General features: G+C 33.4%; 2 protein-coding genes across 2 annotated transcripts; both read right to left on the bottom strand.

The window, feature by feature from the left end:
* Window positions 1–6,905: 6,905 nt before the first annotated feature.
* LOC140876179 (scarecrow-like protein 18) lies at window positions 6,906–8,591 on the bottom strand. The gene has a single exon (XM_073280061.1). The coding sequence runs from the start codon at window positions 8,337–8,339 to the stop codon at window positions 7,083–7,085; it is 1,257 nt and encodes a 418-aa protein (XP_073136162.1). The 5' UTR covers window positions 8,340–8,591; the 3' UTR covers window positions 6,906–7,082.
* Window positions 8,592–14,116: 5,525 nt separating this feature from the next.
* Window positions 14,117–21,084, bottom strand: LOC140877583 (uncharacterized). Its single transcript, XM_073281118.1, has 11 exons — window positions 20,802–21,084; window positions 20,390–20,517; window positions 19,955–20,275; window positions 19,024–19,153; window positions 18,089–18,579; window positions 16,921–17,001; window positions 16,724–16,822; window positions 16,195–16,308; window positions 16,032–16,115; window positions 15,298–15,369; window positions 14,117–14,734 (listed from the first exon to the last, which is right to left on the bottom strand). Exons 2-11 carry the CDS (start codon window positions 20,435–20,437, stop codon window positions 14,468–14,470), a joined length of 1,707 nt encoding a protein of 568 aa, XP_073137219.1. The 5' UTR covers window positions 20,438–20,517; window positions 20,802–21,084; the 3' UTR covers window positions 14,117–14,467.
* Between the last annotated feature and the right edge of the window lie 3,418 nt (window positions 21,085–24,502).

Genomic DNA, 24,502 nt, shown 5'->3' with positions numbered 1-24,502 from the left:
TATAAAAAAATATTTTTTATTCTTTCATGTTTTATTTGTTTATTAGTTTGAGATAATTACAACTAACTAATAAAAAAAATATTTTTTACGCTTAAATTTTATTTAATCTAAATAATTTAATAAATCTAAAATATGTTAATTTAATGAATTAAATGTAACATACTTTTGTTCTTTTAAAAAGTAACAAACAAATATTCATTTGTATCATTCTCACTGTAACTTCAATTTTTTTATTTATTTGGCACTAAGTGTCGCCCACTTAGCACCTATTAATGATTATATGACATAAATAAGTTTCAACCTAAATTAACAAAATTAGCTAAAAAAACTAAAAATATATTTAAAACATACTTTCGTTATTTTAAAAAGTAACACACTAATATTTTTTTATCGTTTCAACTATGGTTGACTGTTTTTGTTCCGCTTTTCTCGAAAGCAAAGCCTTTTAGGTATGTTTCACGTTTATCACGCTTAATCATCGCTTAAGCGTGCTTTTTAGAACACTGCAAATAAACAAAATCTTGTTGCTCCCTCCAGTTTCGGCGACGGAGAAAAAATACAAAAAAAAACCAAGTTATTGTACCTTTTAGAAAATAATTATTATGTTAAAAAATAATTAGAAGATCAACATCTAAATTTTAAACTTAATTAATTAATTTATAAAATCATAAAAATATTTATTATAAAAACTTAAGCGGTGAAGTTGAAAAGTCAACATTTAAATTTTAAATTTAATTTATTATTTTAAAATAAAAAACATAGACGCTTATTCTAACTTAACCGGGCTTAATTTGGTCAAAATCGTATCTTTTCAATGACCAAAATAAAAAAAAACAAGTCAACTATTAGAACCAAATTAAAAAAAATCCAAATGAATGTGTTTTTTTTTTCAAAACATGACTTTGTATAGGACCAAAACCAAAAAAATAAGCCAACTTATAGGACCAAAACCAAAACAATCAACATATAGGACTAAATCCAAAGAAAAAACAGAGTTACAGGATTTTTTTAAAACAAGCCAATATACAGGACCAAAACCAAAAAGAAGCCAAGATACAGGACTAAAACGCTAATTTTCCCCTTACCAAATATCAATTTTATTGATTGATTGATTATTTATTTTTAAAAGTTCATCCAAGCCCAACAAAAGCACGCAAGGAGAATAAAAACTTCGGCCCATAAGTAGTAATAAGGCCTAACATAACTACTTACATCATATAGTATAGTAAGTACATGGGCCTTTCTTGGAGGGCCCATCTAAGATATGGCCCGATCTATTATAAGGATTCGTTTAGACGATTAAAATTTACGTTGCATAATAAGAAAATGCAACAATTTCGGATACATCTAATTTCAAATTACACATTAATTTTTAATAATAATAATAATAATAATAAATCGAGTCGGGTCGGGTCGCAACTCGCAATTAGTAAAGAATCACTCCAACTATAAGGATGAACTGAACCTCTCTAATTTCATAACCACCAACATCATATTTACTTACATGGGCCTTGCTAGGAGGGCACATCTAAGATATGACCCGATCTATTATAAGGATTCGTTGATCTATCAAAATTTACATTGCGTAAGAATAATTATGCAACAATTTCTGATACATCTAATTTCAAATTACACATTAATTTTTTTAAATAATAATAATAATAAATCGAGTCGGGCCGGGTCGCAACTCGCAATTGGTAAAGAATCACTTCAACTATAAGGCTGAACCTCTCCAATTAAAAAATGGAATATATTTTGTATTGTATTTCGATTTAGATGGTGAGATTACAAATAAAAATTTGTATATAAAGAGAAAAATAGAATTTGGAAGTGATGGGTAATGTAGCATAAATAAATTTAGAAAAATGCAGAGTACGGCTTTGGTGTGGCCTCCCTTCGTTTAAACTTATTGCACACGGGCAACCTTTGGACATGTCCCTAGGCCTCACCCCTATGTGCCTATGTTGCCCCCCTCCACCTCTCCCTATCATTTATTTTAATTTAATGCAAACTAATTTAAATCTTACATGTCTTTTTTCGATTTGTGATGCATTTAATGTGTTGATTTGACGTTGATATGTATACTACGACAGATAGATAAAAGAGGCTAAAATGTCAAAAATAAAAAAATATATGACTAAGATTGAAATTCGATAATATAGATAATCAAATGACAAAGATACAAACATATATAACCAAAAATAGAGTTATTTTTTTTTTAAGTTATTCATATTTAATACGGATGTGTCTCATGTGAAATAATCTCGCGTATAACTGATCGATATGATCCTTGTATAAAGTGAAACATAATATTTTTATGCTTCAAGTCAATATGAGTTTAGTTTTATAAAATTATAAGATATGATATGATATCACAAGAATACTTTGCGTTTACTTTAAATGATGAGATTGAACAATGATAGATTAAAGTATGATTATTAAAATAATTTGATAGGATATAGAGTGATTATGATTTATGGATAAATAATAATATTTTAGTTGGATGGATTAATTTTTTTTTCACTCTCTCACCTTATAAAGATTTATAATCCCATGAAAAATTTAGAACTAAAAATCATCTGTGAATCCTATCATTAACGGGCAAAGATTTATACTCATTTTCAATTTTGCAAGTAAACATAGGATTAGTCGGCATTAATTATGTAATCTTTCATTTATCAAGGCAAGTAAACACAACCTTTGTGATTTGATAAATTATTTACTTCTGTTTGAATTATCATAAATACCTTCCACGTCATTGATCGGTAATCGGTTCATTTATTACAGATAAATTAACCGACCCAAACCAGTGTTACCAATTCTTAACATCTTTGTAATTCAACCGTACCAAATATTAAATACTTTTCCAAAATCTTCACATATTTATCCATCAATGTATTACAATTTCTTGTAATTCTGATTATACATTTTGTCATCTCATTAAAGAAGCAAATAATCGTCTTTAAGAAAAAAAAGGGACATACTAAGTGAAGAATTTTAAGTATATATTTCATTAATTCCATGGAGAAAAAATATGGTATAATGTTAAAATAGTGAAAGATCTAATGTTAAAATAATGTTAAAATATGGTATATATTATTCTGATAGGTTTTTCAGAGTAATGTTCTTTTAGAATTATAACTAAAGATCTCGTCAAAAAAAATAAATAACTAATATAAAAAAAAAACCTTTACATTCATATATCGTAAGATATTGAACATTTATCAATACACGTTGTATTTATTTAAATATATAATTTTCAAAATAACTGGAAATTTTTCGTTCTTTTGTTGGACTTGGCAATCAGCGGATACTGTCAAGCTAACAATCGCACGTAAGAGATCAAAAATATTTCTTCTTTGATGATCATGGTTTTTTTTTTAAATCATGAAATGAAATATATGTATTTTTTTTCCTTCTTCTTTCGTCCTTTTTTACTTTGGATCTATCATTTCAATTGTCAATTGAATGATTGATTTCATGTCTTTCACCTTTTCATTGCATTTTGAAATTTTTTTATACTGATCTTCTCAATTATTTTTGTCAAAATTATACTGTGCAATCGACATATCAAATTTCATTGCCATTTTTGCCAAGTTAGGCATCGATGTGTCTTTAGGTATGTGGACTTATAACATGACTTTTCATACCAATTATTGTGTATATAATTATGTTTGTATGAGAAATCAATTTACGCATGCTTTCCCTTTGAATCGACTAATTAAATTAAATGTATTGAATGAATTTTTTTAATATATAATAAATTATATGTTACCATTTGTCACCAATTTTTTTATTTTTTTTGACGTTGACATTGCTTTATGTTAGAAGATAAATGTTGTGACGGGGATTAAGCTATTTTGCCACGCAATTTATGCCTTTTCTGTCTCCCTCACACCACACACACAAAGCACACTAATTTGAAAAAATATATATTTATAAGATTGTGCATTGTTGAAAGGAATTTTATATCTTATTGTTATTATTATGATAATTAATAAAGTGAAAGATGCCCACTCACCAATTTAGTAATATTATTGACAAGAATATCCATAAAGCAACCAATTAATTTATCATAATCTAACTATCATTGGGTGACTCAACTATAACCAATTAATTTATCATAATCTAACTATCATTGGGTGACTCAACTATATAGGATATGACAAATTTAATGTCAAAGGGGGATCGTTAGATTCCATAAGTGTGTCATTTGTGATTTACGTTAATATAATTTTAACATATGCTTATAATATATTCCATTGGAAAGGTGACTAGGGTACAAACTGAGACACGCAAATTTTTTAAGTTGGGAGTCTTGGATTTGCTCATTTGTTGCTTCCAAATCTGCTGATCAATATATATTTTCTTCTTCTTTTTTTATAAAAGGAGGGGAAAAAAAACCCCATTAATCGAAATAAGAAATGGAATTGAAAGTTATTTTTTTAATTTTATATTTTTGGACAATCCAAAACTGCGTTTGAATATTTAGTAAATCTCTTGTGAGACGGAATTAATCCATGAGATAGATCGATCCGATCTAGATCGATCCAAAGTGAAAAAAATATTGTTTACATAAAAAATAAAACTCTCTCATAAATCGAGTCGAATCAGATAAGTATCACACAAAATTGACACATGAGATCAACGAGAACACATGTGATGATATATGTGGAATGGATTCCTGAAGATGTTAACATTCTATTGCTCACAAAGGCATATGCGTGCGGTACGAGGCAAATACTGTATACCATAAATGAGACCAATTCGCAATCCACAAGCAATAAACTGAACTGGGCGTACGTATACCAGAGCTATTGCGTGGGGCTTGGAATACTAGTAACCATCTTGTCACTCGCTGTCACCTTACTATATATAAAAAAAAAAATTTGTGCAAATTATTACAAAAGAAAACCCACTTTTAATTTACTCCTGTGAATTGTGATTAATTATATATGCAATATTTCCCACTCTCTTTTCACCATCGATTCAGGTGTTCAGAACTATTGCATCATTTCACTGAATAACAAGATTTCAGGATCTTTCTTTTACTTATTATGGACCTGAAAACTATAAAAAGAAATTGATGCGATCATAGCTGGCGTACGTAGTGTGTGTTGTTAATAGCTAGATGGGTTTGTATAATTGGGATTTGACTGATTCAGTAGTTGAATTAACATGCAGGGACAGAACTGAAGCAAGAATTTGGTGGGGTTTTGAAGGAAATTATAAATTGAAATTATGGATATAATATATATATTCAGTCTTCTTCTTAACGAAAATGTCGATGCCACCTATCCTTAAGGTGGCGTGTCACTTTGTGATTGGCTACTCATGTGGATCCCACGTACCCTCAAGGTGGCATCGACAAATCCCTTCTGAACACATGGAGTACATATATTGCTGTTATAAAGTTTCTTGAAAATATTATTTGTTTGGTCATGTATTAATCTTTTGGCCAAAAGTGAATCAGACCAACTAAATTATCGGCCGGAAACGGTGTTGGAAGTATATGCAATATTGATCAAACGATGCTGTACGTTGATGCTATTGTTTACTGTGTAGCTGACATTAATATTATATATATAATCAGAAAAATTCTAAAGGTACATAATTACACGTTATTTTTAAAAAATTACAAAACTTATCACGATGAAGCTAGATATATTATTTGCATCGTTGCATTCGAGATTATTTTGTAATTTCAAATACAATATATAATGTACGTATGTGCAAACTGTATTTGCATACATCTTGCAATATTGTAGGAGAAGATAGCTGATTATTGTAGCAAACGCAAATAGAAGGCTAGCTTAATTTATTAATGAGATATTATTATAAGAATGCATGGCTTTAATTAGTTTGTATTTAATATGACAAGATTGGAGGACATGCAACATTATGGTTGAAAACTTGTGCATAAATTATTAATTAACAAATATGTAAAGAAAAGATGCTTTGAAAAGCCCATAAACAAGAAGAATGGACAAAGAGGAAGAAAGGAGGAAAAAAAGTGGTGGTCCAAAGATTCCACTATACACGAGAGAGATCCCATCGTGAATTAGCAGGGATTGAATTAATGGGTGTTGGGGGCGAGATTGGTAACAAGAGGTAGCCCTATTTGAGAACTTTCATGGTTTTGTTGAGGGGACAAAAAGCAGAAATTAGGGCAAAATATAGGGCAGAAAACCAAGAAACCTCGTGCACTCTTCTTGAAAACCCACAAATCACAACATCAAGATCCCATGTCTTCTTTGCAGATACCCAAAACTTTTAAAATGATTTCGTGGCAAAAAAAATAATATATTATTATATTCAACGTGAAATTAATGTGCCCAAAAATCAACATTCACAGGGAACGAAGACAAAGGAATTTTAGGGAAGCAAAAAATGGCAACTATGCAAAGAACTTGGTCTTTTCTACTTTCCATTAACGAACAACTAGGGTATATTTTTTTTATTTTTAGCTGAGGTACAACTAAAAGCAGCATTATAAGATTTACTTAATTAATGCTCCAAGAATCAAAAGGTAAATTAAAGTGGGTATTATGGGAAGTTCTCTAGTTGAAAAAACTCGAAGCATTATTAGCATTAAAGATGAAAAGATTAACCAAATTAAGTCCCACCAATACAAATGACAAACAGCCCCATCTCCACAGATAATATTATTGCTAATTAATCAAACTAAACTTTTCATGAACCACATACACATAAGAGAATTCAATGCGCCATATACGTACCCAATCATGTTAATTTCATCTGGAAAGATGATTTAATATAAAGATCAAATAAAGTTTTAGGAATATTAATCTTATAAAAAATTATACTTAAAAGTATAAGAATTACACAGATAAATATGTTATAAAATATGATCATGAAAACCATCGAAGCATCAACGTGTTTGTCTGATATTGTCAGCTCTAGCTAGCTAAGTTCCCTAGCTCGGATGAAGAAATAATCGGCCAAATGGGTTTTCCATGGTTTCCCTCTAAATCCCAAAAACTCAGACGAAAAATTAAAATCCATGCAAAAAAAAGCTAATTTATAAGGAGATTAGGGTTAGGGTTTCTCGATCATTTTCATCAGTGCCAAGAAGAAACAGAGAAAAGGGGCTGATTCTGCCATCCCAAGAAAAGAGAGTCGTTGAGTATATGGAGTTGGTAGCCTTCAGAAGGGTAATGGAGTCTCAGCAAAAGCTTTGCTTGAGACACAGCGAAAGGGCTCAATGGGACATTCAAGAAACCAGAGCTTCGCAACATTACCTCCCATGATCGGAACCTCTCGTGTCTCTCTCTCCTGTTCTCTCCTTCCGCCGCCACTATGTCGGTGATCTCTTTACCGAACCATATCTGCTCCACCGCCTGCCTCTCCCGGCTGTTCGGCGGCAGAGTTGCTTCCAGTGACTCGAACACCGCCGCATAATGGTCGAGAGCTTCCACGAATCTTTGCTGGAAAAAGGGGTGGTTGTGATTCGCTTCCCTCTCCGCCACCGTGAATACTATTGGGTTCATGGATTTGATCCGGTGGAGGAAGAGGCGGACGGAGTCGCGGCTCTTTAACAAGCGGTGGAGATAATGCATGCAGTTCACTGCCAGCGCTTCGTCCGGCAAGATGACAACGGAGGAAGCGACGGAAATTGGGTCTTCGTTTGAGAGGAGGATTAAAGGATGAAACTGAAACCTGAGTCCTAAAGAGTGAGCGAATTTCGCGAGACGATCGCCTGTTCTTCGTAGGATTTCGAGGTCGCCCCCCGTGGCGGTTATCCTCAGAGTCGGCGCCGGGAACCTCTCCGCCACCGCCTGCATAAGCGGCGGCCATTGAACGCCGTGCATGATGTCGAAATCGAGTATGTGGATCGCTTGCTGGCCTTGAATGGCTTCCAAGATGGCTTGGTTCGCCGTGAGCTGACTGAACCTCACGAAAGGCGTCACTTGATTCAGAGACAAGTAGGAGGAATGCAAGAGGGCTTCTTCGTTGCTCGTGGAGACGCTCGCCCCGGCGGCGGCGGCGACGGCGACGGAAGTACTAGGTATCATGAAGAAATTCGCGGAGGCGTGGCGGCTGAGACGGATGGAAAGAGCTTTGGTAAACTGGTGGACTAACCTCTCCGTAGAATCCCCATAAGGTGTTGAATTGGTGGACAGAATGGAGATGATCCGGTGAGCGGCGGAGAGATCAGACCGGGAAACGAGCTCCGCGCAGCTTATCAGCAGCTGCCGCATGTGTAGATGCGGCGGAGACACCAAACTCCGTTGGTGGTGGTGGTGGACACTTGGCGGCGGCGGCGGAGGCGGCTCCGCCACCTCTTCATGAGATGATGAACGAAATGAACCCAACATAAGCTTATAATAATAATAATAATAATAATAATATCCAAAATGCCTAAAACCAAAACCAATCAGCAACAAGCATTTAGTAGGAACAATTAAACCCTAGAAAGAGAAAAAGGCCAAAACACATGAAAACACACAGTATCACAGTACTGTTTTCAAAGAGAATGAATGGGTGGGGAAAAGGAAGGAAGAAAGTAAAGGGTGTATAGGAATCTGAAATTGGTGTGTAAAATGAAACAACACACAGTACATGATGGGATGATGATGATGGAGAGACAGAGCATTCAATAATGGCTGCAAAGGAGAGGAGAGGAGAGGAGAGGAGAGGAGGGTTTCACTTGCAACACACAGTGTGTCCAAACAGTAGATCTCAACTAGAAACACAACTACCACTTGCTAGTAAATGCATAAATATATGGATCAAATCAATTTCATTTCTATTTTTTTGTGTGTTTATTATAATTTATTTATATATATATGCCTTTAATTAATTAAAGTATACTATATGATATTACTTCCTAAAATTATGGATGGATAAGAACTAATTACACCCAAAAAAAATGGAGAAATATTAAATTAAGGGAAAATAAGTTTTTTGTTTCAGTAATTTTATTCCATTTGGGTTTTGGTCCATTAACTTTTTCGATGTGGGTTTTGGTACGCTAACTTTGCATTTTCAGTGTTTTTTGGTCTAACTGCATGCGTGTCAATATCTGATTGATCTATGTAATCATTTTGGACCAATCAGAAGTTGACACGTATACAGTTGGACCAAAAAACACTGAAAATGCAAAGTTAGGATACCAAAACCCACGTCGGAAAAGTTAATGGACCAAAACAAAAACATGGACAAGTTAATGGACCAAAAAACTTATTTTTCCTTAAATTTATTTATTCTAATTCATGTTTTTTTTAAAAAAAAAAAAAAAAAAGCTAAATTGAACCGGGGAAAAGTAAGTAATTAATAGTACTATATATATAGTATATATATAAAAGGGAGAAATAAAATATGTTTTAAGGAAATAATATGAAAATAAATTATATTATTTACTTATGACTTGGTGATGCAAAAAAATTGTTTTCCCGAAAACCCAAAACAAATAGAAGGATAGGTAAAGTTTGGACTTGTTTTGGACTCTTTTAAGAATTATTTTTTTAAGAATAGGTTTTTATTTTTTTGAGAGATTTAAAGAATATGATAGGTTTTAAATATACGCAACAAACATTTGATTTTGTGTTTTAAATTAAATGTTTTATGTTAGGTATGGATATTTATTTATTCTAATCTAATAATTTTGTAAGGGTAAGTACTCATGTCACCATATCAAAATTCAATTATTATAATACGTGAATTACAAAAAACTAAAGATATAGAATGTGGTAATAAACTAAACGATGAAGTAAATGCAAGACTTTTCGTCTTCGACCAAACATTACACGCTAGCATTTGATCTTTCATCTTTCTCGGTGATCAGGTTTAAAATATGGGAATAAAGTTTGAAATACTATAATTATATCGGTCCCCCTCACTAATACATGGTGTGCGTTTGTATACGTGTACAATTACGTTAAATCACGCCGTCGTTTGGTGCGTCGTCGAAAGATAAGACATTTAAATTAATGTTCATTCAAAATCATGAGTAACATTTTTTTTTTTTTAATCCACTCAAAATAAGTAACCTAATTATCAAACTCTCTACTCATGATTGAAATCATATTTCGATTTATCAGTGTTACACACTTTCATTATCTTATCATGTTTGTCGGAGATTGCGCAATCAGAGATTTGGATCTAATTCAATTACAAAATCTAGATCAAGAAGAGAAGATTATCGAGTATATACATGAAACTTTCATAAATTCTATCCAACAGGCAGCAAATGAATATATTGACCGGACGATACATGGTGTTTGCAAATAACTTAAATTGTCTAAGGTGATATCTTTAACATTTAACAATTATCACAATTAGTTAACCTATATAGGGTTGACATACCATACAAAAATATCGACTTATATCGATATCGTATCGAAATTTTTTTGATATACATACATTTTTTCAATATATCGAATTTTTTTTGTATCTATACGGTATCAATATGGATTTTTTTTCATACCAAAATTTTTAAATTTCGGTATCAGTATGAATATTTTTCATACCGATATTTTTATTATTTTATACCGAAAAATCACCCCTAATTAACTATATACAAATATCCATATGGTATATTTCAAAACAACTATGGAATCCTCTCGTATGCATATATAGAATACCGGATACATCAGCATCTTTAAATAATTTCTTCGAACAAATTTATCAAAATATGTTCTGTTAAACTCATGATGTTCTAAAGATCAGGGTTTGTAAATAATCAAATCAATGAATAAATACTGCCTAAACCCAGAGAATTCCAACCCAAAATTTTGACTTATTTTTTTTTCCTTCCTAAAATATCATATGTAAATTGTCGGGAAAGTTTAGAATTTGAAACTTACGGAATATTGTCATTAATTTTCCATGATATATGATCATAAATCCCCATTAATTAATATTTGGTTTTGGGGGCACTCCGATCCCTGTAAAAAGTGGACCAGGCAAGACTTTTAACAAACTAATAACTAATGGGAGCAAACAAAGAGTCGGCGGCGAATAAATACGAAATTGACGGGGATTCAAGTTAGAATATTTGCCGCAATTTTCAGATTCATCATTTATTATTTCGGACACTGTTATACTTATATCCCAATTTGCCACCCCAAATTGATGTGGATTATTTGGTAATTTGGTCGGAGTAATCTTGTAAATTTTAGAATTATTTTATATAAATATATAGGGCATCTACATTGTTTTATTTTATTTTTATTTATTTTTTGTTATCAGCATCTACATTGTTTTCAATTTCATTTAATTTAGACATTTATCATTACACGTACCGAAAAAAAACGTACTTCACGTATAAAATAAATATTTACTTTTAAGTCATTGAGATAACGATCGTAAAGTTATCATCTCGTTCTCCTAGAATTATATATATTTTAAATATACTAACTACGATGCACACTGAACATGTGTTGTGTGTGTATTGTAATATTTGAATTTTATGATGTGTTAGTAAGATATAACATAAATGATATTCATAAATTTTTGAAAAATTATATAAAAAAAAAAGATAAATGTTCGCACAATTTTATAAGAAATAAGATAAATAAAGATAAATCATAATTGGAGTGGTGGGTGAAGCCGGAAGTGGTGGAAGGAAGGAAATGGGTTTGTGGTCTCTTAGAGTTGGTTTTTTTTAATGTTAAATTTCTATCATGCCCTTTTTATTTTCAAGAATATGACAAAACTACAATGGCATTTTTGTCCACCCACATTTTGGACCAAATTCAGTTATTCTAATGGGTTTGTGCATTATAAAATAGTAAATACATATATATATATACATATATATATATATATATATATAGAGTTTCGATCACATGGGCAACTACGTGAGCAACACGTAGTTGCCCATGGTGATTGCCCATGTGATCGAAACTATATATATATATATATATTATTTTATTTTTTTTGAGATTATTATATGGGATATTGAATATTCACACAAGTGGAGTTACATTGTGAATGAATTTATCCATGATGCATATATTCTTCTGCTGTACCTAAATCATGAGGGTAGGAAATTTTTCCCATTCACTCAAATGTAAGACGAAACAGCTTTTTTTTTTAATAAATAAATAAATAAATAAATAAAAAGAGTGAGACGAAACCCATTTTAATAAAATAATTTAGGAATATTACATATTGTGTGTGTAATAAAAATTAATGAATAAATAGACTGGCATCACCCACGTGGGGATACCAACTGTGTACGCCAAGCAAACCTTACACTCCAAAGCCTACCCTTTTCAGGTCCCCCCAATCTGAATGTAAGAAACTTTTCTTATTTTATAATAAAATATTTAATTTTAATGTAGTTGATATATATATATATATATATATTTATTGATCATATTAAAAATAGATGGCGGGAGTAATTATTATTATTTAATATAATCACTAGGATAACAAAATTTGTTGGACTAGGTATCTAGTGCTAGAAAAATAGTAATCAAAATTAATCTAATAATTTAATTTAGGAAAATTTGTTTTTTTGGTCATGTATATTTGTCACTTTGCGATTTCGGTTCTTTATATTTTCAAATTTCAGTTTTGGTCCGCTATCTTTATTTTTTTGGCAATTTTAGTTCTTTTTTCCGACGTGGCGCTGACGTGACACCAATTCAGTGTTGATGTGGAGCTGATGTGTATATTGTCACGTAAGCATTTTTGAATAAAAAAGACCAAAATTGCCAAAAATCAAAACATGCATGACTAAAACTGAAATATAAAAACATAAAAGACCAAAATCGCAAAGTGACAAACATACATGACCAAAATTGCAGTTTTTCTTTAATTGATGACATATATATATATATATATATATATATATATATATACATATATATATATATTGAATGTTTGGTCGTGAATTCTATTCCGAATCAGTGGACAATTACCATAAAACCTTATCAAATCACAACCTCTGAAAAGGGCATGTGTGTGTATGTATAGCTCATGGAGCTCTTAACCGTGGCAATGCTTCCTGTTCTCTTTGCTGACATTTTTTCGAACAAGATTGTCATGTAAGATTTGTTTAGTATGATTTATTTGAATAACGTGATATATAAACTATTATATTTATCCGAAATTTTACCTGATACACATAGAAAGATAATTAGTGCGAATTATATGGTCGTCAACGAATATGCATGTACGTATGTATTATGATTATTATTATCAGAAGAGCTGTTTTTCTTACCTGCCCAACTCTTATTTTCAACGATATATATAATTTTGCTACATCTAGGAAAAGCACACCCTCAGATTCAGAATCATTTCCATCGCCATCTCTGAGATTTATACTTGGTCAAGTGTCAACATTTAGTCAATCTTTTTTTCCAAATAGTTCATGCTACATCACAACTACTTTGGATTCCTCATAGTTCTTTCACATGATCTTTATGATTTCTTGATGATATGTGGCTCTTTTAACCCTTGATTTAAACCAAAGTTTGAAAAAAGAAAAAGAAAAGAAAAACAATAACTGGTGGGTATTGCTCCATTTCTCCAAAGACACATGCACTCAAGACTATAAAACATTTTGTCCAAACATTCCCATCCGTATAAAAACAAATATATATATATTATATCATCAAATAATGCGACCTATATTTGGTACTTGAATTTTGAGGGCAACACTGGATCATGTATATATGACAGTAGTTTTTTGGCTAGTGGCCAAACCAAGAAAACAAGAAGAGAACAAAGGAGAAAATGGGGATTCCCCGGCATGTGCTATTGCCACACCGTTTTTTATATCGCCATACCTCCTTTTTTCATTTTTTTTTCTTTTTTATATTCTGTACAACATCACAATTATGAAGAGTGCAAGAACCAAAAAGCTGAGATTTCTTGGTTTCACGTGTAGTCGTTGATTTGACGTGCATCAAATTGAAGTCCACCCTTTTACCCTGCAATTTTCACGCTTATCATACATTGTCTTGGAACAAAATTTTTCATTTTTATCATTTGTTAACCTATACGACATAAAAAAGAATAATTTTATATTATTTTATTATATCATTCTTAAACAAAGAGCCCAAATACGAAAATATTACAAAAGAATGTAATCCAAGTCCAACAAGCATTTCATCTTGGCCAAGCGTAAAGGTGGGGAGAATGGTTTGAATGTGAATTTATTGGCAAATGTACAATAACATCATCACTTTTCATATTCCTTTCAGTTCCATATTCAACTTTGAACGTGAAAACGCCAAACTGATATGCAATAAGGAAAAAACACTACAAGAAGAATCTAACATGATTTACACAATGAACCGTGTGAAACGAGTAATTTTGCACGTGGTTGTGGGATTTTTCTACTCTTCTTCGACTCCCTCCATCTCAGCAGCTCGCGAGATTCTACAGAGAACTGCAAACCACGGTCTCTCGTATTTGTTTTCCTCTGCCAGTTTCAGAGGATGTACGCCTAACGTTGATGAACAATAAATTTTAGTTAAAAAATTATCTTCTAAGATGATCTTCGCCACTGATTCTTTCCTTTTTTCTGGGGCAACTTAAAGGGACTCCAGCTCTTCCTGCGCTTGGAAGTTTCGCAAAAAAGTCCGGATGCGAGTGCTTGTTGGAGCCATAATTCAAACTCCTCCTCTTCATCCATCATCTCCGCATCTAAATCCCATGGATATCTGCCCGAATTGGATCTCTGAGTTGACTTCTCTAATCCGACCATGTTGACATGGAAACTGGCACGATGAGTGTTTGGCCTGCAAGCCATCCCCTAAAAATCGAAAGAAAAAAAAAATTCATTCCGGGTGACAAGAGAGAACAATTCGTACTCTAATTGGATACTGAAGCGTGTCAAGACATAAAAAAGTAGAAATATCGCAAGAAATCAGCAATAGTGGGACAACTTCGGTATTGTGAGGAGCAGACATTGACCATAAACAATGAAGTAGAAAATTGGGCTATGCCTGTAATCAAGATTCTTTGGGACTGTTAATAAAGATTATATACCTCAAACTTTGGCAAGTGGTCTAATAGAAGCTTAATTACCATCGTTGATGTACTTTGTCAATAAACACAAAGGGTTTAAAGCAATAATGCATCAACCTGAGACCCACCCTTCAATTATAGAAATACACCAATCTACACATTACTCCATTCGATTGATCGCAGACATAAAATATGGAACATTTGTAGAATCCTCCTACTTTCAAATCTTTACTCGAAGATACATGTTGACTTCTAGACAAACAGCTATGACTTGAATGCCAGAATTATTGCTAACAAAAAACCCCAACACATTCAGAATTTTCTTTCGAGCAAAAGCAACAAACTTACCTGACATATAGCCCACTCTGACACATCAAAGATCCTGCTTTCAGCACATACAAATGCTCGAGGTATTTCCACCTAATAAAATAAAAAAGAAATAGCTTACTACAGATCCACATGAAAGAGAGAGAATATTAAAAATTTCAGATGTAGCATGGACGTAATAACAGGTAAACGTGTCAATAAATATATTGCAACGGTATGAAAATATGCCCAACAAGGATTCCAGGGTCATGGCCCGAGGGAAGGATGTTGAACTCGTGTCCTAATAGAACTCAACTTTAAAAGAGGTTTCAGATAAGAGGTTAATCGCGATCTAACACTAGCAAAGACAGCTTTCTTAAAAGCCATTTTATTCACAACTTGCCTATGTTGTCCTTAAGTCAGATAAAAATCAGTTGTCAATATGTAACTTCACAGATGGTTTTTTTTTTTTGATAAGAAACGTAGTAACTTCACAGAAAGTCAACATATCCTCTAGTAAAAACAACTCTTATAGACCAGATAGTGCAACAAATTCCTAATAAGCAAAAAGCAAAACCTCAAAAACATAAGATACTAATTATTGTAAGTATCATGTACATGACATCACCATTGTGTGGGTTAAGCATGATGGTGCCTTACAATAGTGTGACCGAACATATTGATATATCGTACCAAGGACATGGAAAGCACATCCCAATCATTTTCAACTGAAGATGCATCAATACGACACAAACCAATCTTATTAAAGAATATACCTTTTGTGGCCGATCAAATACAAGTGACCCTTTGTACTCTACCCATCCATCACCATCTTTGGCTTGATGGTATTGACAGCAATCCTGTACCCAACAAAACCATATTCATTTTGTATGTATACCAAGCAAATGCCGAAATTTATTTTTCTCATAGAAACAAAACCTGGCACCATCTTGCTTTGGCTTTTGATCTATTTGTACAAATCCAGATGTGTGAATTTCCACACTTTGTGCACTGTATGCGCCTCGACTCGTCGGAGCAAAAGTCAGCAGTTGTCTGCGTATTGTAATTGAAGATTGTGTTTATAATAACAGGTAGTCATATTCATCATGTGTATTTCCAACCTCATGACAAACATTGATTGTGTGCATCCATAAAAGATATTCCTCCATGAGATTAGACACAATAATACATTGAATGCATGCTCACACACAAATTTTCCACATCACTGTTACCACAAATGATCTAAATGTTACGTGTAAAACACTAAAAAAATGTATGCAACACATTGTGCAACTGCAGCATAGCTTTGATGAAGTGTTGACAACATTCTAAAATATACCTGCTCTACATCATTATTGCACCATTTTCTTATATATATATTAAATGCCTATCTTTTTTCTAATCAAATTAACAGACCACAGACGCATGAAACAAATTAGGTTATTTTCGCCCATCCACATGTTTGCACCTGATAAGAAGTACTAGGTGATTTCTGCAGGACACTCTTAGATTCTTCCTTCTTCAGCTGCTCATCATAGTCCCTCTTCTTCACAGCATCAGAAAGAACCTACAATCATGCCAACTTGAGAAGCCATTCGGCACAATAAACACAAGCTCATCTCAGGCATCTGTAAAAAAATAGCCAAAAGCATGAAAAAAACTAACCTCATACGCACATTGAAGCTTTTTGAAAGATTCACTTGCCAGCGGACTTCCCATGTTTTTGTCTGGGTGAACTAGCATGGCCTGAAAATTAAACAATAAACCTAACTAACAAGATACACAGACCATGTACATCTTGAGAAAAAAAGACACTCATCAACTAATCACTTTACCCTATACCTTGGACTTCACTTTTACAAGAAAATGGAATTACGTTTCATGGAGCAAAATAAGTGGGTTCAAGAATGTTTATCCAAAACAACTTTTTTTTTACATTTCAGACGATAACTTCGAACCACGGCAACTGAAAAATTTCCTTGTAGGCATAATAAGATAAAGGCCGAAAGGTAATACCTATCAAACATAGGGGAAACAAAGTAAAAGCAAGGGTTCAATAGTGGAAAGAGCGGAGAGGAACGGAGAATAGTGAATCACAAGGCAGCAAACAGAAGTTAGTACTTCTTCTCCAAATATCCAGTACCCTTTCGTACACTGAGGCATTGCGCTTAGTGTAAAGGACTAAAGGAGAATCGGACGATCAAGGTTCATTTCACACAAGCAGTCAAACCTAAATCATTACTTTCTGGCATTACAAGGTATGCAATTCTGATCTCCACTATGAAGCCCAGGGCATTGAAGGATATATCCAACGAAGAATGACATTGGCTGTTTTTCTTTCTATAGGTAACCACACAATTTCTTTAGGCATTTGCAATAAAAATTTAGAAAAAGGAACAGAACAATTTTTGTGCATCAGTTTGAATTTCTCCTTTTTCCTTTCCTTACTAAAACATGCTTTAATCCAAGCTTTTGAAAGAGGTATTGTCGTATTGAGTCACAACAAAAACATAGGGAAAAATTAAATATTATAGTCAGCTTTTTTTCGGTTAATGATATCATAATCAGTATAGACGAAATAGCGTATAGTTAAATCACTCATCATTGATTACGTAACAAGGCTGATTCTTATTTCTTATAAGTCAAGGTTTCAGGCGGAGCTGCTGTGAGCCAACATTATATTTGAAAATAAAATGCCAATCAAATGGAATTACTGGAAATAACTTAGAACAGAGAAAAGTACCTCACCAGTATCAGATAAAAAAAATGACCATTTTAACAACACAAGTACGAGGTGGAGGAGTTATATATTGGTGGAGAATGGTGTACCAACCTTTTTTCGGTATTCCTTCTTCAACAGAATAAAATCAACTTTCTTTTGACGTGGAAACTCCAATGCTTCATAGTGATCCCCACAGCCTATAATTCGTTTCATCTCAAGTATTGAAGATGAATCTTTACAAACCAATTTCTTAACAACGGGTTCTTTAGGTTTTTCAACAAAGGATGAAGTATTAGTAGGTTTGCAGTCAGATTTACTTGACTGTAACTTCTCTTCTTCTTCACTGGGAGCAGAATATTCACACTCTGGGGAGAAATCATCTTTTGCAAATGATTCCGGTACTTTATGCTCCTCAAAATGAGTGTTTTCACCCAAATTATCACACCTTTTGATCAAGTAGTTAAGTACTTCATTCGATAGGAATGAGAGGTTAAATGCAAGTAACACTCCAAGCCATCCCACTCGAACCTTAACACAATATAGAGCATATAAAGTTGCCATAAGAACCACCAACCTTGCATGATTTAGGGAGAAAAGATAACCTGCATTCCAGAATTGTGTTTCAATCAACACATTCACCAAGTAAGAGCAATAGCTGGGGCAAAAAATCGGCGCAAGAAAAATTTTAGGAGCCAACTTCAAATGTTCATGATGATAAATGAGTATACTTGATGGACAAGAGATGCTCCAACTGCCATCCAACAGAATCCACATATTAAAATAAGAGGATAAATTTTAAAAATAGTTCATAAAACCAGAAGCAAGCTCAATTAAGAAATTGAGAATGCACGTGTTGATCTTATGATATCATCAAAAGTTTCAAATCTTATGACATTTTGTTTATTTTCCCAGAAAATCGGTTTGCGCTACAATTGGGATAAGCCCAAAAAAGGATTGGTTACAATGGGAAACGGGATAAGCAAATAAATTGATCAGCAGTTCAGCACTATGTACTGAGTTCAACATAAACAAGGAGAAGTACGTACCACCAATTATAAACAAGGTACCGGTAATCCAAAAGTTGGCATACATCCACAAAACTAGAATAGCAAATAGTCCAACAATAAAAAGACCAGGAGTGTAGCCCAAATACTGAACAGCAACACCGGCCACTCCCTGAAATAAATTAGCAACCACGAGTTACTCATTAGCATCCTTTTAGGAAGGTAAGAAAGTTTCAAAAGTGCTATATTTTGGAACATGACTATAAAAAGAGATCAAAGTTCCCCTTTTACACTTCTTTGACCAACAGACAAGACCAAGAGCAGGAGATGAGCTATAACGTACAAGAATCGAGTTGCGTTTAAAAGAGGCATGCCACTTAACTATGATTACATATCAAAGGTCCATACCATTTTGATGGTCTTACTTGGGTCAATTCAAGTATCATGTCTCCAGGGTGCTTACTCGCGTAACAGAATTTTAAGAATTTACAGAAAAATTGAACCATGCTCACTGAACTGCTGCCAATGCGATTTCTGAAGACAATTTTCAAAAATAAAATCCAAGATGTGTGACGAACAGCTTGCTTAAAAAACTGGGGAAACGGAAGCCAGCAATGGAATGTTACAAATAAGGGGGAAAAACCATCATTGAACTTGAACCAATAACAACTATTGCATATAATAACAATAGCCATCCTTTTCATTATCGCTCCAAGCATTAATGAGACCTGATTCATTACTCAGGAAAGCTATTATAGAAAATTTCTTTCCAGATAAACCTTAAATGTCAAGTATCAGCATCTACGGGACTAGATCTGGAACACAAAATTTTCAATCACGAAATTTGAGCGAGGATATATACATAATTAACTTTGTACTAAATGCACCGAGGAAAAATATATTTGTATGAAACTAGATAACAGGGCATAAAGCAGTACAGTAACTGAAAGATTTATCTAGACTGGAGGCATACCATACTAAGCAGCAGATACAAAAGGCAGGACATTGATGTTAAGCTGAGAAAGCAACTCCACATTATGACAAGCAGAGCCGCAGAACCCAGCCCAATAAAAGACTTGAAGCCTGTGACGCAGCAATTTTTCCAATAAACCAACAGGAACAGCAGAAGTCTTCCAAATCTTGCACACCCACAGCAAACCATTGGCCAGTGCCGCTCCATGAAAATTCCAATCTTGTCCCTCAAACACCTAAAATTTGTCTTTGGAACAGAGTAAAAATTCTTCGATCGCAACCATTTTAACCCTTGGTTGAACAACCCAATATCCTCCATCACCTAATAACTCCACGAATTTTCAATTAAGCAAGGACAAAATAAACCACAAAACCGAATCTCACACAATAAAGATCAGATTTTTGTCAATGTCCTTTGAAATTTGTTCATAATGACCTTGAGGCTGACTGGCTGAGCGTGCCCAATAGCTTTTATCTCCGGCATCGTTATTATGCACAACCAAAGCACCCCATATTGAGATAATGTCACGAAAGACTTTAATCGAACTCAATCTCCAAAGATTTCTGCTGTCAAGAAAAGAAATCCCAATTGTTGATTTCCCAGTATGAGCTAGCAAGTACATAAAACAAAAGCAAAAAGATCCAGAATATTCCTGCTCCACACAGTTAAAGCGAAAATTTCGTGAACTCCACAGTTGGGAGATCAGCAAGAAATGAAACTAAAACACTGAATTGCTTCGCACATACGTCTCCATAAAAGCAAAATCCATAAATAAATTCACAGCATTTTTCACTTTTTTGACTCCAACAATCCACCCATGAAAGAAAGCTGAACTCAAAACACCAACCTCACACAGAAAACGCAGAAGGAACCCAAAAAAAACCCACCAAATTACATGCCCAAAAAAGACCCAAGACGCAAAAACAAAATTTAAGCAGATTTATGCAATTCTCAGCACAATGTTGAGGAATTTTTAGCTTTAATTAATGGGAGAAAAAGTGGTAACCCTAGGCTTCACTAATTTTTTTTCTTTTCATGGAATACTTGTGAAAAAGAAAGTGGAAAAGAAGATTAAAAAGTTTGAAAAAGGCGTGGTGAGAGTGAGACAAGCAGTGATGATGAGAGAGAAGATGAATAATTTATTTGAGATATTTTAGGAGAATTAATCTACAATTAAGGTTAAAAATATTGGATGGAATCCACTTGTTCCTCGTTAATGGTAGTATAACAATAGTAATATATCGTTACTCTCTCCCTATATTATAATGTATATAAATAAACATCTTACTTCAAATAGATTTTGAAATATCATTCGAAAAATAAATTATAGACAATTTTTTAATTTTATTTAGTTCATTCAAAAATAGTTATATCTTCTGAAAACGTAAGTTAATAGATGCATATGAAAAAAATATATATATAAAAAAATTATTAAATATGATATAAACTATATATTTGATAAAAACAAAAAAAAAAGTGTGTCCAATATAATTGAGACAGATATGATATAATTTTTAAATTTATATTTTTTACCATCTAAAACGAAATAAAATGAAATTATAAACAATTGAATAAGTATACAAACAACGATAAATCTTTATTCTTTTATAATAGATGATGATGTATAAAAATAATGAGTGAATTTTAAGTCAAATAAGTTTGGTATTTCAAGGATCTCCGTTGATGTTAGGTAAAATAAATTAATTTATATCTTTGTTAATTAATGATTATAACTTAGGTCATTTGTAAAGCCTGGGCATTTTTCAGCGCAATATCACAAATAGTAGCGAAGCTGATAAGAGTAGAGTTGATAGAGGTGGTTGTCACAAATCTCAATTACTATGTTTTATTATTATTATTATTATTATTATTATTATAAATGAAAAAAATGACTTCATCATATCATATATTGCTTACTTTATATTTTTTTTTGAGTAGATATTTTGGACAAGGTTTTACGAATCTATATTCATAAGACTTGTAGATTCGATTCATATCTTCAATGAAAAGTAATCGATAAGATATCTATCTCATAAAATTAATATGTAAAATTGATGGAGTGTCTTCGTATTATTATTATTTTATTTCTAGAGTTATGAATTGGTCACTTCTCACAAGCTATCTTTGCCCTCGCGGCTTCGTCCTTCAGTATCAACAGTTAATTACGTATTTAGTTTTTTAAAAAATTTAAAGTGGAGATCAAGAAATTGAAGTGGATATTGCTTATTTTATTTCCAATTCTTTTAGCATTTGGAGTGATAGATTCGAAGTTGGGAGTTCAGATTCATGATAAGAAATTTATTGGTTTGTTTGGAAAAATTTAGTTACGATTTCAAATTTCAATCCATTATTTGATGGATTTCAAATTCGCCACACTATGTAGTCATTTCAAGACCTCTTACAAGTCTCAAATTCAAATCTTTCAATACAAACATAAACTAAAGTTGTGCTCTGGTCGATTGATTTTAAATTCTTTGTTTTGCTTGGATGGTCAAAATTAACTTGGATTTCAATCTCAATCTATTTAAATCATGCAATTTTCTCAATAATAACATTAATGAATTACAAATGTAACCTTGAGGAATGTCATTTGAAATATCTCAATTCCTTGTCTTTTTTTTTCCACGTCGAATGTCTCTAAAAGAAATCCATCTTGGCGGTTGATATTTGTCATAACTAATATTTTTTTTGCATTATAATACTTTAGTCCATATGTATTAAGTCGTCGATATTTTATAAGGGTCAATATTTAAGCCTAACCCTACTTGTATATATCAACTTCTCATCAATCAAAACGTGATAGAAAAGTTTCAATTTGTTGATAATATGTGGGATTTATTTTATTTTTGCATACAGTAAAAGTTGACATTTAAAAAAAATGTGGATCGCCAATTTGAGATGTGTAGGATCTCTCACGTTATCCAAAAAAAAAAAAAAATACCCCAAAAAATACCTACAACAATTGGTACAAAAAATGTTGATCTGAAAAAATCAAACATGAAATTTGTTAAGTGTTACCTTGATAAAATATTTCCACCCGAGCCCGTTTATAATGGGTTTACCTAGCATAGCCCAAGGTGGTAGGGTCCAGTCCAGTCTAAAGCTATGTTGGGCTTTGTCATGACCTGGGCTGGTCATAATGAGCCGAGCTAGGTTATGCTTCAATGGGCCGACCGGGGCTGGGCCCAGTATGCTGTACGCATATTTTTTATAATTCGAGTGAGACTCTGATACATGTGGGATAAGTATGGATCTTCTCAAATATTCACAAGATAGAGATAAACTTAAGAAGAGTCCAATGGATGAAGAGTCCTAGTCCAGGATGTGTTATAATTCTACTAGGTAACTTATTCTATTTTCTCCTATAAATACAGGTACTGTTATGGTTTTATTCATTATTCATTACTCACTTTTACATTCACGTATTCATATCTCTCATTCTCGCATTAATCATACTCTCTGCCTTCAAGACACTGACTTAGGCATCGGAGGGGTCACGCCGAAAACACTTTCGGCGTCCCTTGACTTAGCTGTTGCTTGTGCAGTTCTGCCATACCCGACCCGACCTGCTCTATAAAGGAATTGGAGGATCCATTCTACCAGACCGAACCCGAGGTAAAATTCCGACATCATCAATTGGCGCCGTCTGTGGGAATTTGAAGAAAAAGAGTTTTGATGGCTGATCAGAATGGAAATCATCCTAATTTAAAGTTGTTAATAGCTCAGGCTGTTAAGAGGGCTTTGGCAGAGAGGGATGAGGCAAATATTCCGCATCCCGATCATAATGCCCACCTCGAGGAGATCAAAAAATTGAAGGAAGAAATGGAGCAGCTCAGGAAGAAGCAGGCCGGGTACCTAGCTACCACAATCAAAAACATTCCTTTTACTCAGGAGATATTGGACGCTGACCTTCCCAAACAATTTAAATTGCCCCACGTCGGGGAGTACGATGGTAAAGGCGATCCAGAGGAACATTTAGCACGCTTCGAGAATGCAGCTCTGCTGCATAAATATTCGGATCCGATCAAGTGTAGGGCTTTCCTTACTACTCTCATAGGACCAGCCCAGCAATGGTTCAATACGTTACGCGCTGGGGAGATCAAGGAATTCAAGGATTTTAGCAAATCCTTTTTGCATCACTTTGCTAGTAGCAAAAAGCATCCTACCACTACTTTCAGTCTCTTTGCAATCAAACAACGGGAACATGAAAATTTGAGGGCATACATTCGAAGGTTTAGTGCCTTGGCTCTCGAGGTACCCATGGCTACCCCAGACCTGCTCATCAGCGCATTCATGCAAGTGCTGAATAAAAAAGATTTTCTTAAATCTTTAATAAAAAGGCCGCCGGAGACGTATGAGGAATTACTTGCCCGAGCTGAGAAATATGTCAACATGGAAGAGATTCAGGTCTCGCGAGCAGCTGTGAAGAGGGAGCGACCAAAAAGTCCAAAGGGCAATAGGGTTCCGGGCAATGGGACAGGAATGGGACAACCATTCCGACCTGCTCTGTTGGGAGAATTCAGCTCTTTCACTCCCTTGCGCATGAGT

Source organism: Henckelia pumila, chromosome 1 (genome assembly GCF_033568475.1).
Source record: "Henckelia pumila isolate YLH828 chromosome 1, ASM3356847v2, whole genome shotgun sequence".
NCBI lineage: Eukaryota > Viridiplantae > Streptophyta > Magnoliopsida > Lamiales > Gesneriaceae > Henckelia > Henckelia pumila.
The sequence above is the reverse complement of the archived record's forward strand: the minus strand, read 5'-3'. Positions and strand labels throughout refer to the sequence as shown.